Source organism: Falco biarmicus, chromosome 11 (genome assembly GCF_023638135.1).
Source record: "Falco biarmicus isolate bFalBia1 chromosome 11, bFalBia1.pri, whole genome shotgun sequence".
Classification (NCBI taxonomy): domain Eukaryota; kingdom Metazoa; phylum Chordata; class Aves; order Falconiformes; family Falconidae; genus Falco; species Falco biarmicus.
In genome coordinates, this window is record NC_079298.1 from 13,893,943 (window position 1) to 13,906,618 (window position 12,676).

At 43.5% G+C, this 12,676-nt stretch overlaps 1 protein-coding gene across 2 annotated transcripts in view; it reads left to right on the forward strand.

Moving 5' to 3' along the window:
• Positions 1 to 12,676, forward strand: part of EIF2B3 (eukaryotic translation initiation factor 2B subunit gamma) — a 102,222-nt gene that overhangs the window by 81,620 nt on the left and 7,926 nt on the right. For both annotated transcript variants that reach the window (XM_056356270.1, XM_056356272.1), the window contains one exon: positions 8,917 to 9,020. In XM_056356270.1, the coding sequence (XP_056212245.1) occupies positions 8,917 to 9,020 (104 nt within the window). The remainder of the gene's footprint in view (positions 1 to 8,916; positions 9,021 to 12,676) is intronic.

Below are 12,676 nucleotides of genomic sequence, written 5' to 3' on the forward strand. Positions count from 1 at the left end.
CTCTGTTCCCGAGTGTTTTACAGTCTGCAGTCAGAGATGCTTTGTGTGGCACAGAGGCTTGCCGGCACAGGTGTAATTTGTGGGATGTTAGAATCACAAGCTCTGATGGGCAGGTACTGCCTTCCTCTGGTATTTACATTGCTGACATTTAACAGTTCTCTGGCTGGAACTCTGCAAGGTTTCCCCTTTGATTGTATAACGGTGTCTTTATCCTGGCATCCATCGTGTGGATATACTTTGATGTGATGTCTCAAAAGATTCCTCACCCTTTAACTCCTCAAGCTGTATCCCCAAACTGGGAATAGTAGTGTGAGAAGGAGAGGGTTCCTTCCAGAAAGGAATTTGCAGCACACTGTTCCAGATAGCCTGATGCAGTGGGCAGTCTGAGTTCAGGAACAGTAAGACTGGGGTTGCAGATGTGACTGAGATTATCATGTGTGGGTGTACAAGGGCAGGAACTACTGAGCAATAACCTCGCCTCCTTCTTGTGTTTGTAAAGCTTTCAGCCTGTTGTTGGAAGTACATAAAAACATACTACCCAAAAAGAACTACTGAAATTCCCCGTATGACTCACTGCTAAGCTTACCTTTTGGAAACGGAAGGAGTTAAAAAGAGAAGCAGATATGGTTTGGGTCAGGCTGCACATAATGGCAGCAAACTGCAGAGCGTTGCAGCGTCAGGGAACTTGGAATGCAAGATGGGTGACACCGAGCGTGGCAGATTACGGAAACTGCAGGGAGGTGTTCTGAATGTTGAGGACAGAGGGAGAGTTAGTTGAGTCCTACAGGGAGGTGTGGTAAACCTCAGGGAGATCTGACTCCTTGGGCAGAAAGAATAGGCTGGATTAAAAATTTGTGTGAAGGACCAGGTTTATGGAGGAAGGACTGGCACCAAACATTTGTGTCAGCCAAAACTAGCATCTTCCTTGTTCAGTCATGTGAGGACAGCAAGTTGTGTGTTGGATTTTGTTAAAGGTGTTCTGGCTACCTGTGTGAAAGTAGATGGCACAGATGCTGTAACATTACTCAGTGAGGGGACTGGAGAGACCACGTGTGACTGGTTAAAGCCACCCTAGTTTACCACATGTCTCCAATTTATTGCTACTTTCTATGAGAAAATGTACAAAGGAAGAAAACAACAAGCAAGCCGAGCTGGATTGACTACTAACTGCAGATTGATTGTGAAGTTTATTGGTTGTTTCCTCAATAGTGCCAAATCAGCACCTGATGTAGAAAGAGTCCGTGGTTTGAAGCAAGTTCTAATTAAAACCAGGATGGAATTGAGCCTTTATAGGGGTTCAGCACATAAGTAGTCTTTTTCCCCTTGGATAATGGCAGTACAAAGGAATGATCCTATTGCCAAGGCAGCATTTGTTGAAATTGTAAAATATATTTTACAGTACATTCCCTCGTGAGAAGGAATGAGGAGATGAAGTTGTTTCCAGCACCATAGCTTGCAAAGTTGGAAATAAAGATTTTCTTATGCTGAGATTCCCAAACATTTTCTACCTTGAACCTTTTTTAAGATGGCTGTTTTCTTCTGGACACTTTGTCTCACACCACCAATTGCCCCCCTGCCCTGTGCTAACCCTAGAAAGAAGAATGAGTTTAGAATAGATAGCGCAGAAAGCGCATAGGAAGTGAGAACTTGATTCAGAGAAAGCACATGATCAGCCTCAGTGTGTATATATGCAGGAAGTATATCATGGATATGGATAAACATCGGTGTATGAAGAAAGCTAGGCTTTGGCTGTAAAAAGAGCTCTTATTTGTCTCATGTAGCAGTTATGTTCTGTCCTTTCTGTCACACCTCTTGGTTTTAAATTGTTTTTGGTCAGGAACCATAATTTCACTCTACTATTTAATTCAAGTCACATGCTGTATAAGATACTGAATAGAGACAACTGAGACAACCTCTGTCTGGCAGAGTTTGCTTTCAGGAAGACAAATTGAAGAAGAGAAGGCAAGCTAGGAAACCAGTGGGCAGGAACCAGTTGAGCTACCTGCAGGGACAGTTTTCAGCTACTTTCAGCTGAAGTCAAATTCTACTATATCTAATGTATTTAGGATATTTCTCATATAGTACCTGTTATCTTGTGAATGTCTGAACCATTATTACTAGCCACTCTTTAAAAAAAAAAAAAAAAAAAAGTTGTTTTCTGGCTAGCTTCCTGGTACATCACTCAGTCTTAAATAAATCACCTGTTCTTTAATCTCAGATGCAGATGTTTCTCTGATAGTGCAGGGAGCTCTTCCCAATTTTCCAAATATCTTGTACATCCAATGTTGAACTCAAAGCACAGGTCAACTCTGAAAAGTAGCATTTTAAAACATCCCCTCTCATTCTGCTGATCTGCTTCTCCAGGTAGCCAGAGTTATGTCTGGCCTCAGAGCTATAAATAAGCCTCTGCCTCTTGCTAGCCACATGGGTTTAATTCAAAGAGTATGAAGATTTTCCACAAGCAACTGATTTTTGTTGGGTTTTGGTGGGAATCTGGGTGTGAGTGTCTCTGGTACTCTTGAAAATCTTCCCCAACCTGTGTATGGAAAAGGCAGAAGTTATATTGTGCCAGAATTGTGCCTGTAAGCTCCTAAGGGGACCGTGGGGTTGAACAAGTTTGGCTTCGCTCTAAAAAGCTAGGCTCGGATTGTAAGGGTGACGTTTAGAAAATCCTTTTCCTTGTCAACCTAGCCCGTATGATACAGAAGTTGATTTAACCAATAATGTCCTATGGAGGGCTATAGCTCTCAAGCCAGAATTGCCCTTGAAACACCCCAGAGATTCTTCTACCGCAGAGTCTTTCTACTCTGCATGCCAGTTACCCCACTCAGTTTGTGTCAGCTAGTGATTCTCACTACAGTATAGCTAGCAAACCCAGAGATGGAAGTGAACATGTAATTTTTCTGCTTTTTTACCTTCACGTAGATATCAGTAGCTTTTCCTGGGCATCAGCCGAGTATCTATAAAATCATGCAGGACATGGCCCTCCAACTCTGCGAAAGAGAATCTGGAGGGAGGGAGGTCGGTTTTCCTGCGTGTGGGTTTCCTGGTGTAAAACTCCTTGCAGCATAGTTTTGCTGAAGTGTGCAAAACCAAGCTTGCAGCTACATAAAAGGCCACCAATTTGTTTGTTCCAAGATCAGCTGGATTTAGCTGAAGTTTCAGAGGTGAGGTGCAACCTTCCAGACGACCTCCCCCAGCAGCCTAAGTTTCACTTAATAAAACACATTAAGGTAGGTTTGAGGCAATCCTTTAAGGTCAGTTGAACTTTCACTGGAAAATACGAGTGCTGGCAAGTATATGCAAGATGTAATGCAAAATGTTTAGGGTGTGGGGAAGAAGTGTAAAGGAGCCATACCACAGTGATGAGCTTGGCTAGAAAAGAGACATGAAACAAGTTCCTTAGTGAAAACACCCTCAGAGACGGGTGAAGAATTTAGTGGGGTTGGTAGAATGATTTTGTTACCCCCAAGGGGGAAAATAGGAGATCAAAGCCCAAATTCACTTAAGAATGCGTGCTTTGAAATGTATCTATAAATTATAGCACATACTGCTGGCATCTATTGTAGTCTTTGGTATTTACTTGAGTGTATAACATGAGATTCACAGTGCCCTGAGTTCGCGAGTAGAATTGTGTTCGTGTAAAAAAGTATTGGTGTGTAAAACGTGTTGGTGAAGGCAACATTTTGGGTTCCCAGGTTTCCTAGCAGTGTTTTTGCCTCTTCCCTGTTTTCCCATGGTCTTTGTGCCACAACCCTGTGATCATGTGTCCCAGCCACCAACTCACCAGCTAAAGGGGCATTCATTGAGGGGTTGCTGGTAGGTTTTAGAGCTCTACCTGCCTCCTTGCCACCTCTCAGTGTTATTAAGATGCCGGTTGTGGCTGTTATCTTCTTGGTCAGGGCAGAATGGGATGTTGCTCCCAGGGGAATCCACAGCTGTTACCCCTCAGTCAGCAGAGTAGCTGCCGAGGCATGTCACCCTTTGCTTTTAACTCCTGAATCAGTCTCTCCGTTTCGTAGCTCATCTGGAAGAGCAAGAGACCTGACTTCTTGGCATGGCAGAGCAGTACCAACAAGCTGTCCCAAGCTTTGTGCTCCAGGCTCTTTCTTCCTCATGAGTGTATAGTTTTAAGAGTTGCATTTTAGACACCTCATTTGCTTTGCTGCCCAACAGAGATTATGTCGGGGTTTTGGCACAATTGGATTAAACTAGCAGACCTGGATAACTTCCATTGGCATTTCAGGAGATTTGCTGTAAGGCAAACCTGTGACATTCATACCTTCCTAAGCTTGCACAACTAGGGCGAGAGCTGCAGTTGAGGTCTTGACCTCAGTTACTTAAGCCCCTTTCTCCCAGGAGCGTTCATCACTTTAATCACAGAGTCCTAAATAATCAGTGGGTAGCCTGTAATTAGGGGGTTGTGTCTTGGACTCCTGCAGCCTGCTCCTGGTGTGCTGAGCGCTGCGTATTTTGATTTCCCGTTCCCTCAAAGGATGTTTGATCTCAGATTTACACTTTAGAAAATTAAGAAGGGTATGGCACCTCAGTCCCCTGGCAATCTTCCTACTTTCAGTGGTAGGTGCCTTGCTTTTCCTAAGTATTGCAGTGCTGCAGCGATTGACACACTTGATTTAAGAGTTTGATTTATAGACTGATACTCAGCCTGAAAGTCAGCAGTTCCAGGGCTGCGTAAATCAGCCTGTCTCTGGGACTAATACTTCCTTATTTATAATTTCGACAGGAGATGGAATTCTTTCTCAATTCTTTACATTTCTTTCAGATGTAATCGACCACCCTGTCCTTTGGTTTAAAGCTATGTGACTTTGCCACAAATAGAGGGAGGGGAAAGTAAGCCGAGTCCAGGAATTGCTGTGCTATAAAAGCTCCATATTGTATGCTCTTGGACTTTGCTTTCTCCCAGCTTCCTTCAAGCCCACACAAGAGATGGACTTGAGGTTTTTTGGCTTTCTTCCCCTCCCCCCTCCCTCCATACATACGCTGACCTTTTAGAAAAATAAATAAAAGATAAAGAAGGACCTGGAATGTTGCAGAATGTGTGTACATTTTGCTCTCTGTTGTTTTCTGCTGGGATTAGTTGTTTACAATGGGGGAGAGAGGGAGGGCAGAGGAAGGGAGGTCTGTGGCCTTAACTGAAATTAGTGGCATTTCAGAGTGATCTTGTTAGGTGGTCTGCAGTTTAAAGACCTAAATCCTTGTAATCCCCCCATGCCTCCTTGGCCACTACTCCTTTTACTCTTGTTCTCTCACTTTCAAAAAAAAAAAAAAAAGTCTGCCCCTCTCTCTCTCTCTTTCCTTCTCAGATACAGGCGCGTAACATACATGCATGCATGCGTGCACAGACACAGACGTACATGCACACTCTCTCTCATATGCTTCCATTCTCACATTGTACCTGTATAACAAATTAATGTCTTAGCTACATCTGTTCCCACTACAGGACTGGGCTTGTAAAATGGTCTCTCTAGAATGCAGACGCACACTGAATATTTTTATTTATTTTCTGAAAAACACCCAGCTGCCAGACTTTCAGTTTGTGATTACACTTAAAACAAATTCAAATTGAAATTTCAGCCATAAATCAAATGCCCCAAATTAGTTCCTCTTGTGGGTTTGAACATGCTCTTTGGATTTTAAGGTCAGAAGATATCCGTTTTCACCGTGCTGAAAAGTTTAAAAATATACTACATTTTTGGAAAAAAAAAAATATGGTTTGCATTATAAAGCAGTACATCAAGAGTGCACGTATGCGCACACACAACAGTGTCGATGAAGCTGGATGCTGTTGGAGCACCTTTGAGGACTAATAGCACCTAATTGTTAAGCAAGGCAGGAACCCCGGTGGCTGTTTAGCCAGGAAGAATAGAGTACCCTGAGATGTGATATTTACCCTGTAAGAGAATAAAAGTTTATTCCTTACTCTTCAACTTAAAAAAATAGTAAAAATTAAATAAACACACAAAATACTTCTCTTGGCAGGCTTTATAACATACTTTTTTTTTAAAAAAAAAAAAAGGCATTTACAAGTGGTTTCAAAATGGCTGTGTTACATCTGTCAGCGGGTGAAGGGAACACCCACAAATTGTGTTTTTATCTCTTGAAGTTTTGTTCCACTTGAGCAATAAAAGTCGGATTCGCTGCTGGTTTGTGTGATTGGGGTAATCTGAGCGTTGAGTATGGTTTTAAAACTTCGGCAGTTGGTTGGGTTTATAAGTTTTAAGAAACTCCTGGGGTGGCAGAGTTCTTGGGGTTTGTTTTACCTTGGCACTGGCGAAGGGGTGGTTTGTGAGCACCTGGCACAGACAAGTTCATCTTGGTTCCCCAGCCTGTCCCTCCCATCAAATGGTTTGGCAGGAACCTCCCTTATCTTTGATGTTAATGTCATCAGCACTTTCTTGGTTACAAAGCTATTCTTTCTCCAGGAGTTGAAAAACTATCCCCAAGTAAAGCTCTGAACACACATCCAGTATTCTCCAGCCTGAACTCCAGACCAGCAGCTTAAATCCTTTTTCTGTTGGGGAATATCCTCCTGCGTGAGGATAATGCTGAGAGGTGTAGTGTACTCATGGTTGCTGTCATGCTTAGAAGAAGTGATAGATGGTGGGAACCTAAAAGTTTGCAGGGGAAGCTCTCGTCCAACTGGCTCGAAGCGGTGGAGGAGGAGGTATTTTGGAGTGTGCATTTTGGATGGGAGCCATTTCAGTGGGAAATGAGCAACCTCTTATCGCCTTCACTAGTCCTTTTGAAAGCCAAGTCAGGATGGCAGCGGTGGACCGTCCTCCCTCCACCAGTTCATTCCCTAGCCCAGCTGCAAATGCAGAATTGCTCTCACTCAGCGACCACTGTTGTGCAAGATGATGGCCTGAGCCGCTGTGCGGGCACACAGAGCTATTGGAAAGGAAGCAGACTGTGACAGTGTGAGAGCAAAGGCAGGCGGGGATCTGCTGTGTATCTTTGCCGCTTTTTATCTTATTAACATGTTAGTAAAAACCTTGCCAAGGCAACCTGAGCTGGTTACTTGCAGCGTAATTGCTCATATTGCCTCCTTATAGGTCAGAGAAGGGGGAGTTTAAGCGAGTTAAAAGAATAATTGTTCAGAGGGGACAGTCTGTTCAAGGAGGGTCGTAACTGCTAACCACTGTGGCTGAGGTCCGGTTTTATTGCTTTTACTCCTGCAGAATTAATGCCGGTTTTGTGGGGCAGATGGTTTCTGCTCTGACTCACACAAGTAACAGAATTGTAATCTGTTTAATGGCAAATTCTGTACACTAGATAATAGTGAAGTGTGAGCGGGAAAATACTAGGAATTAATTTTAGGATCAGTGCTCTGGAGTGAAGATTTATGTTTATCTCTTCTCCTGAGGACCACAGCTGGCTAACTCTCCATTCAATACAGAATTGAGAACTCAGGGGTTTGACCTGATACCAAAACCCTTCTATGCTGTTAGTTCAGATTCCAGGGTAGCAACTCTGTCCACAACCCAGCCTGATGGTGCAGTGCAGCTGTTTCAGTAGTGCAATGAGTAGTGGTGATGCCCATGACCAAGGTGGGGAACGGCTACAGGTCATTAAACTGTGGAACTCACCATGCAGAAAGTCACTGAAGCTAAAAACTTCAGATAGAGATCAGCTGTTCAACTGAGGATAGCAAGAATATCCACAATGGTTGTAATTAATATTATCAGAAATATTGGGGAAAAGATATGAAATGCCATGGATCACAATAAGATTAATACAGGAGAGCAGATTATCTGCATCTCTCTGGGGTGATATATCTCACTTACACCATCCTCCTGGTCAGCTGGTTTGGTTTTGATTTGTGTTAGACAGTATTTTTAGCCACTTGTTAGCTGGGTGCCTTCAAATTTTCTGTCCTTCAATGACTTCTATCTTTGCACATGTGAAAATAAGGAAACAAACTATTTGCATAATTGCTTTTTTTCTCTGTAGCTTTGAAAGAAGTTACATTTAATAATATTTAACAGTACTGATGATGCTGAGTGAACGGCATTTCAGGACACATCACAGATATTGGTAAAGATTCGTAACTTCCATGTTACTGCATGGAGGGCTCAGATCAATGCAGTAGTAACTCAGCGTCTCTCAGCAGAGGAGTTAGGAAGCCAGCACTTGGACTCAACTTCTTTCCTATCTGGGCAATCAAGTCAGCAGGTTTGAAAGCTGGTATTATAGAATCAAATATATTTTGGAAGAGGGTGACTTTTGCTAAAATTCCGTCCTATGTAGCATTTCAGACTTTGTGGTGTCAAAGGTTACGTGAGTGTGAAGGTATCCAAAGCAGGTCCAGTGTGGGTTTCATTGGTTTGGTACTGCAGAGTAATCTTGTTTGGATGCTCAAATGTAACATGAACAAAGCAAACCAGCTGAGGTATTGATCTGCCCCTTCTCGCCATCCTTTCTTAGTGCCTGGCAAGCTGGAACGTATGAATCTTCTCAGCAAAATTCACAGGGAAGGACTGGGCTGCTGCTCCTGTCTTCAAGTGGGGAGTTGAGCGGAGAGGCCACTCCCGCAGTTACCCAGCCTGTCTGTGGAAAACACAAGACCTGATCCGGGTCGCATGTCCCAGGCCAGTGTCCTGCCTCTGAAATCCTCTGGCAGTATTTAATCTGTTAAGGAAATGTAGAGGAAAGCTGTTCTAACAGGAGGTAAAACTGGAAACCCTTTTTTGCAAACCCATTCTGACAGTTGGCATTTCAGTGTTTCCAGCAACTGGGTGTGAGGATCAGAAGAACAGAAGTTTTTGGGATAAGAGCAGAACTGAACTTACTTACAGGATCATGTTATGGGCTCATTAGATATTCCAGTGGATACCTTTGCTTTGTACCTGTAATTTTAAATTATTTTCTTGCTTTACTTTTGTGTTTATGTTGTAGGTGCTGTCTTCAGGGCAGTGTTATTTGTCATAATGCCATGATAGAGAAGGGTGCAGACATCAAAGACTGTTTGATTGGAAGTGATCAGAGGCTGGAAGCTAAAGGTAAGTAGAGAAGCTGTATTTACAGTGCATTGGTAATCATCTTCAGAATTTCTTCCTACAGCTTTTCCTCCTGCTTCTTCACGAAGTGGCAGTTCGACAGTGTGGTGTCCTATAATATTCAGATTTGGTTTTCATGGAAAGTACGGCTTCTTGGCATACGAATAGTTCAGGGACTTGCTCCTTTGAAGCTGGCAGAAGAACTGTTGTAGTTATAAAGAACAAAACTGGGTGCTGAAAGTCTTTTCCCAGACCACAATTAGATCAGCCTGAAGTTGTCCTCAGCAGAAGGAGCCATTATTTTGAGTAGTAATCATTGTCAGTGTCAGGGGCGATGCAATCAAATCATTGATCACACAGACATCCTTCTCTTTAGATGCTGCCAACCCACGGTGCCAGCATACTCCCATTCACCTTGCTCCAAGCAAAAGCTTGAGGTGGAATATCATGCTCGGAGCTGCTGTGCTCAGTAAGAAACACAAGGGAAGCTACATTCAGATCGGCTTTACTGCTATGAAATGCTATTTTGGGGCTTCAGGGAGGTTACAACTACATGGCCCTCATTTGGGCAAGGTTAAGCCATCCAGTGGAAGTGTGTGTGGCAAGGCTCGCGGTAACCGCCTGAGTAGAACTGTTGATTTCCTGCCCTAAGAGATAATGGGCAGGAAATGGCTGTCTGGGTGACTGCATCCCAAGCAGAGGGCTTTTTAATGAATATTTATAGTTGGGGTTTGGCAGATCCCTGCTCTAGGGTGTGGACTGAGGACAAAAGTGAGTTCCTTCACAGGCTCCATGTGAAGTTATTTAGTCAGATCAGGATTTGTTTGCTCGCTTCGTCTTTATGGGTGGATTCCCATTTGTAAGTATCCTGATACAGAGCAGGATTTGCACTTAATGTAGTATAGCGTAACCTATTGTCAGCTATGCATATGACAAATTTTCCTTTAAATTGAAACTAAAAGTGAAAAAGACTCACGAAAACAAAGTATTGATTTTGCAGTTGCACATCTTAGATACTGTAGGGAACACGCAGTGAGTGTTCTGTGCACTGCAGTCTTGGTCCCTGTATACCAGAGTGTGCCTACTCATGGCTTGGCCAGTCACATCCATCTGAATCAGTGGCCCTTGCAGGATTCATCCCCTTGCCCCATCACTGAAGATTTACACTGTTCATGATGCTCCACCTCTGTCCTCCCCTGAGCATAGAATCATAGAATTGTATAGGTTGGAAAAAACTTTTAAGATCATCCAGTCCAACCACAAACCTAACACTGCCAAGTCCATCACTAAACCACGTCCCCTAAGTGCCACACCGACACATCTGCATGGATCAGCAGGAGAGCTGAATCAGGTCACATTTGGTTGCTAACTTGCAGCATGAACTATGGGGAGACAGGGTGTAGATTGAGCTAATATAGGAAATAGGAATATGTTTGATGTCTTCAGTAGGTTATATCAAATGGAAATATCACCCTTTGACCTCGCTCACACCTGCTTCAGCAGTCTCTTCCAGGGACTTTTCTGCAGGTCCTAGTCTGGTTAGTCTTAGTATGGAAACCATTCTTTCTTCTTGATTGTCCTTGTCATCCTTGTCTGAATATTTTTCAGGGTCTGTAGATGTATTTGCAGAGAGAGTAACAGAACTATAACTTGTGGCTCATTTGCCTGCTCTTGTAGAGTCTACAAGACCTGCTTATCTCTCCAAAGTCTAAAGCCACTTCTTAATGACTCTGTGAGCGCTTTAGTTAAACTGTTCGGAAACGTATGATTGATGTTAGCAAAGACACATTCAGGTAGATTATGAATACACCACTATGCTAAGCAAGAAAAAATAATAAAGCCTCAGTTCATTTCCCTGCCTCAGTTTCCTAACTATTCTGGAATTTCTTTGGACTGGGGCTCAGGTTCTCCTCGGTGGTCTGGGATCTGTCTGCGAAGTTCATGACTGACTTCCTGAACTGTGGAGTCTTCCCAGCCCAGCATGTCTCTTCTGACCTTGGCTGGTCCCATAGTAAACTGGGCCCTCTTTTTCGCTGTGAAAGCATGCCATGACTTCCTTTCCCCTGCCCAAGACTTCCTGTATCTTGTGCCAAGCTTTTGGTGTGGCCCTGTAAGTCTGTTTCCATATTCCTTCTTTCATCAAGACTTTGGCTGTGTTCTGTTTGGTAACTTTTCCTTCTTCAAACTCAAGCCTCCATGGCCAGGTTAGAAAAAAGCTAGTTCTCTTGGGCTGGAGCCACCTTTTGTTGCAAGCTGATCACACTTCAGCAGACGTAAGCGGTAGCAGCTGGCTGTTGACCCTAGTCTGGGAGTTACATGCTAGAAACCTCCTCAGCAAAGCTGCAGACACCTTCCCAGAAACATTAAAAAAATAAAAATACAGCTATCCCTTATTCCAAAGCATCAGCCAGGATTCATCAAAGGTAGAAATATCCCTGAATCATCCTACACAGCCCCAAGCAAATCCTGCAGTTGACTTTGCTGCAGAACTGGCTGTGTGCTCCCTGCTCAGCCATATGAGTCCTGGCCATGCTGCCCAGGCAGCTCAGGGTACAAGAGCTCTTTGAGCCAGTGGTGCACTGACCCTCCTTTCATAAAATGAACTCCAGTCCCATGCAAGGAGGATGGCAGGAGAACAGCTACCACAAATGATAGGCAAACGTAACTCAAACCAGCTCTCATCCTTTTCCTTCTGCGGAAGAATATGGGCATATTTAGGGTGGTCCAAATGGTACAGCTGGGAGTAATGGGATTGAATTAAACACAATTTATGTTGGCTATCTGGAATGTTTTCCTAACGATGTGGTCTGGTAGGCTGTGGGATAATCTCCCTGGGGACATAGTGGGAGACCTCATCACTTAATAATGGGCTTGGCAAAGCTCTGGACACCTAAATAGAGGGAACACTCCAACACTGGTTACTGGGGCAGATCAGATGCAGCCTAGTACTTTCAAACTGAAAAGAAAGTTAGAGACACAGGAGGGAGCAGGTAACTGTCAGCAATGATGTCCCAGTCCTTCCTTGACTTCTGCCATATCACAACACTGGCCAGCAGAGATGGTACTTTTAAGTGACTCTGTTAAAGTCAAGGTATGGAGTTCTGTTAAACTTCTGGATTTGCAAGCCATGTCTCCTGAGAGCCATACTATTCTCTTCCTACTGCTTTTATTACCATGCTTAGGAAGCATCCACTTTCCTTCCTCTTTGATACTTTAATTTAAGGAATTTGCTAGCAGAGAACAGATGGGCTTTGTGAAAGCTACCTCACACAGGTTGCAGTTTGAAAAACATGTTGGTACCTAAGGAAAAGGAGGCAGTTAGTAAAGGGATAAGAAATGGCAGGCAGCAGTTTTGAAATAACTTAATTGTACGGAGTATTCAGTCACTGTTTCAAAGACAGTTATTAGGTTAATGCTCCAGCCTTTTTGATGAACCCATTTTTAGAGGAGCTCAAAAGCAGCATGCACTCATTGAAGCACAACTAGAGAGAGGGAGTACTGGTGATGGGCCAGTTGAGGAGTCAGATGAGCCCTACCCCAGTGAGTAGTTCCCACAGGAGTCTCTAAGCTACACGTAGTAGGGACTACATTATACATCTGGTATAGGTTAGCCAGGTGGAGGCACATACAGTAGAGTGGCCTAAGCTTTCTTCAAAGCA